Genomic DNA, 5,138 nt, shown 5'->3' on the forward strand with positions numbered 1-5,138 from the left:
AAAAGTGGCATTTTCACCAACATCTTCTTAAGTAAAAACCTATTATTCTCAAAATTTCTATTTGATCCAACTATGCTAGCAGATTTTAGCATTCTCACATACAGTGATAATTTTTACGAACAATATACAAATGAAATTGTGCTCTATAGCAAGGTTTCTTTGTCGGCCAAAATGTTCTCCAAGGATATATATCTATCAAATCAGGTAACTTTTCAACCTATTAATTATATTATTACTTATATGTTTTCATATTTTTGTACCAATATTTATCAACTGATGGGTTTATATAATAACATTATCTACTATTTCATGAAAAAAATAAAATCTGATAAATTTTTTTAAATATTTTAAATGCAAACTTTATCCTTAATTTTTTCCAATTTGGTCAAGTACTTAAATAATAAAATTGTAATTCAAGAAATAATAGTAGTATTCTGATACACTTGAATGTATGAACATTCAGCGTATTAACATGTTCATAAAATAATACTGTATTATTTACATTCTTCTTTGTGTGTGTTGTATTTTTTAAATAATATTTTTTTATAAAAAATTATATTTAATATTCTCCGCGCAACGCGCGGGTATGAATATATACTATAGTACTAAAAATAGGCCAGATATATTGCGATTGAAACTTTTCTACTCTACTATAATGAAGAAGAAGATATCCAATTATAAATTAATTATTAGAATTATTTAAAAATTAAATTATGCAGTTTTTTTTGGAGGTGGGGGCGGTAGTGGGGGTAGGGTGAGGGTTTGGGGGGGTTTGGGGGTTAAAAGTAGCTAAGTTGAAGCGAGAGAATCGTTAAGCTTTTGGTTCGATTTTCACTGCAAATATACTACTACTAAGTGGTTTGTGTGTGCGTACACATTTGTGTGTCCCGATAATTTTACAAACTATGTAACATATAGTTGAATGAATATGTTTATTTAATACTAAATTACTAATCAGAGTTTTTCTCGAGCAACTAGAATAAACGTCTTATTCAGTAAAGAGCACTAATTAAAACTCTCGTAATATAAATAGAGTAAGTGAATTTCAAACATCAAATAAAAATAACAGTACGGTACACAAAATATCTCGCGTTCATATTCGAGGAAGGCCGTAACCGGGGAGTATCAAATGCTTAGGAAAAAAATATTGATTGATAAATTTTGGACACCAGATGATTGAAGTAAGAAAAATGGTAATTTTACAATGAACAATATGTTTTTTTAATGAAAGAAGGGCAAACGAAGTATTATTAAGCAGCTAGCTTTATTTCTAACCTAACCTAAACTTTAATGATTAATAAACTTAACTACTTTAGTAATTAAGTACACTATTCACTAGTAGCCTAGACCAGGTACTACATATCTAAGTGTCTAGCCTCTTTACTCATTCACTTTTTATCTTCGTCTTTCTTCAACCCTTCACCTTTATAATTTCCCTCACCACAATCATATCTTTAAAAAAAAAATTATCAAGAAAAAATGGATGAACTAATGGTCTCTTCTTCCTCCTCTTCCTCATCATTTTCCATACCCTCCTTATTTTCTCAAACAAACCAACCTTTATCAACCCTACAACAAATGCTTCAATATATTCTCAAAAATCAAACAGATTCTTGGTCTTATGCTATTTTTTGGCAAACTTCAAATGAAGATGATGGTCGTTTATTTTTAGCATGGGGTGATGGCCATTTCCATGGTACTAAAGTGAAAAAAGGAGAAGTAAATGGTGTTAACAAAGCTAGTTCTTTAGAGAGAAAAAATGTTATAAAAGGAATACAAGCTTTGATTTGTGAAAATGGAGATGGTGTAGTAGAAGGTGGTGATGTTACTGATATTGAATGGTTTTATGTTATGTCTTTAGCTCAATCTTTTTCTATTGGTGATGGAATTCCTGGTAAAGCTTTTAGTACTGGTTCTATTGTGTGGTTAACAGGAGCACAACAACTTCAATTTTGTAGTTGTGAAAGGGCTAAAGAAGCTCAAGTTCATGGTATTGAAACTTTGGTTTGTATTCCAACTTCAAATGGAGTTCTTGAACTTGGATCAAGTGATTTAATCAAAGAAAATTGGAGCTTAGTTCAACATGTAAAATCCCTTTTCTCTTTAGATCAAGAAAATGGTCTTGAAAAAACCATTTCTTTTGCTGATATTGGTCTTGTCTCTTGCTTACAAGAAGATGGTCAAATTTTAGGCAACAACAAAAACAACACTAGCAAAAAGCCTAAAACCGGGGAAATCTTCAGTGCAGCAGGTACAACTTTATTTCAAGATTCTGACCACTCGGATTCTGATTGTCAAGTACTTGTTGACAAACCAATAGTGGAGAAAAAAACACCAAAAAAGAGAGGAAGAAAACCAGGGGCAACTCGTGAAACTCCGTCAAACCACGTCGAAGCAGAGAGACAGAGAAGGGAGAAATTAAACCACAGGTTTTACGCTTTACGCTCTGTTGTACCTCATGTTACAAAAATGGACAAAGCCTCTTTGTTATCTGATGCTGTAGAATACATCAATGAGTTAAAAGCTAAAGTGGATGATTTAGAGTTGCAACTTAACAACAAATCAGAGAGCAAAAAGAAGCTAAAAGTGGAGTCAATGGACAGTACAACTCTTGACAATCAGAGTACTACTACTACAACTACAACTTCTGTTGATCAAATTAGGCCAAATTCTAATTCAACATCTTCATTTGGACCAAATAATTTGACAGTAGAAGTTGAAGTCAAGATTTTAGGTCCAGATGCAATGATAAGGGTACAATCCGAAAATGTGAATTACCCATCAGCAAGATTAATGCGTGCACTTCAAGATCTTGAATTACATGTACACCATGCTAGTATTTCAAGTGTTAATGATTTAATGCTTCAGGATATTGTTGTTAAAGTTCCTCAATGTTTGGGTACTGAAAATGGTTTAAAATCTGCTCTTCTTAGTAGCTTAGAGCAGTAGTAGAAATGTTGATTAATAAATTTCCTTGTCGTTTAATTATTATCCTAAATTAAGAATTTCTTCAGTCTTTTTAATAAATCAGTTCATTGTTTAATATATAGCTAGCTTTTTCGTACTCTTTAAGTGGTTAACAACGTTGTTATAATAAGATAGCCAAATCCTTATAAAGTTAAAATTTTGTCAAATAAAGAAGATGCATGTTGTTGCATGCTCTTTCGTGGAGTGACATTTTTTAGTCTATTTCTGCCACTTTGTTTTAGTGAATTTCTTATACTAAAATGGCGATGCATACAGTGTCAAAGGTAGAAATTTTATTAAAGATGTTTAAGATTAAATATATATTTATAAAAAAATAATTTTTGACCTACATATATAATATAATTTTTTATATATTCGATGTAATTTTTTGAATAAGGGTGTTTAGTTGAACACCCTTCAAACTATGTGGCTACGTCATTGCATGCGTGGTGCTAATCTTGTAGGATTATTCCTCATTCTTGAATAATTATTTGATAAGATAGCAAAATTCCATAAATTACTTCGAACACTAACATTATTGAAAGAAAAAAAGAAGATACATGTATAGTTTAAAATAGGGATGTCACTATTTTCCCAGCTGTTGGCTATTAAAAAATTAAAAGATAGTGTCATGTGTGTTCCTGATTGTTTGTCTTAAAACACCCACATATGTTCCCTCAGGGAATACTGTACACTTGACCCCACCACTAAATGACAATATTGTTTACCTTTCTTTCAATATAATATTCGTGTTTTTCTGGATCCTCCAATTCTTAAAACATGTAAAATATGTGCTTAAATTATACATTAATGTCAAGGTCATTGAAACTCTTCTTTTTTCTACTTGTACGACACCTATTTTATAGTATTATTCATTGGATCATTTGTTTCTTCTTCTCTTATGTCAAAATCGCACTGACGCTTGCAAAACAATATAATTAATTAAATATATTCCGTTAGTTGATAATTCCTTTGTTTTTTTTAAGAGTTTAAGTTCATTTACTGATATAGGAATTACGTATTTAACTTTACTTTAACTAATAAGTGGTTATATTAGGTAGAGAAAAAGGTTAAATTTACCCAATTTTAATGGAGATTGCTTAATCCTGTTCATTTATTATTCAAGATTTCTTAATTTTCCCTTTGTTAGAGTTTTGATCTAATCTCCCACCCGCATTAAAGATAAAGTATCACTTTCTCCATTAACCCCTAATGGAACTCCAATCAAAGGTAATCCGAAACCGCAGTAAAAATTTAAGGGTGGATTTGGACATTATTTTTTGATAAATTTGGATCGGGGACTCCACTCATTCTACACTGAACCTCCTGGCAAGGTCAACTATGAGATAATTTGCTAACAATTAGGGTATTCCTGGCATGGGCAACAATGAGATGATTTGCTAATAATAAGGGTATGAATAGACCAAAAATTTAATGAGAAAAATTAAACAATTTCAAATAATACATAGGCATATTGAGCCTTTTCCCTATCAAGTATAAATTGGTAATCGATCGGGGAAAAGAATTCTTGGAGCCAGATCAAAAAACTACATTAAGCTCTTTTTTTTTCTTTTTTTTTGTTTGTATAGGATAATTAAAGACACACAACAAATCTATAGAGGAGAGCAAACCTCTACTGATGTGAGAGCAAACCTCTACTGCTGTATGCTTAAGAGATGCTAGCATCTTATCCCATTAGTACTGTACTTTATTTTGCTAAAACAAAATTGAAGGACCACATCTAACAAGTAAAGAGGGATCCAACATTTAAATTTAGTGTATTTAACATTTTAAATTTTATAGGGTTCAGATAAATTTGCCGTCCCAAAGCTACATCCATCCGTGCTGGCAAGGCTACATCCACACTTAATTATTTTCGTAGTACAGGACTTGTGTATATTACTATTACTGACATTTTGTTTAGCTAGCGTAAAAAGAAATGTGCAAAAGTTTTATTTTCTTCTTTTAGAAATTCTTAAAGGAAAGGGAGAGGTTGGTGATAGAGAGGTCGAAAAAGACAAAAGAACGGAAAACCCTACGTAAAATTTTAAATTTTAATCCCTGCACTAAAATAAAGTTGGTTATAAGTGACCACTAAAGGTTATGGTTAATCAGAAGTTTCAGATTCGAATCTAGAATATATACCTTTAAAGGATACTTCAGATTAATAA

The 5,138-nt window shown here is 31.2% G+C and overlaps 1 protein-coding gene across 1 annotated transcript; it reads left to right on the forward strand.

Moving 5' to 3' along the window:
* The first annotated feature begins 1,384 nt into the window (after nt 1-1,384).
* On the forward strand, nt 1,385-3,049 carry LOC104099414 (transcription factor bHLH14-like). Its single transcript, XM_009606399.4, has one exon. The coding sequence runs from the start codon at nt 1,480-1,482 to the stop codon at nt 2,947-2,949; it is 1,470 nt and encodes a 489-aa protein (XP_009604694.1). The 5' UTR covers nt 1,385-1,479; the 3' UTR covers nt 2,950-3,049.
* Nucleotides 3,050-5,138: the final 2,089 nt, after the last annotated feature.

This window comes from Nicotiana tomentosiformis, chromosome 8 (assembly GCF_000390325.3).
Source record: "Nicotiana tomentosiformis chromosome 8, ASM39032v3, whole genome shotgun sequence".
In the NCBI taxonomy this organism is placed as follows: Eukaryota; Viridiplantae; Streptophyta; class Magnoliopsida; order Solanales; family Solanaceae; genus Nicotiana; species Nicotiana tomentosiformis.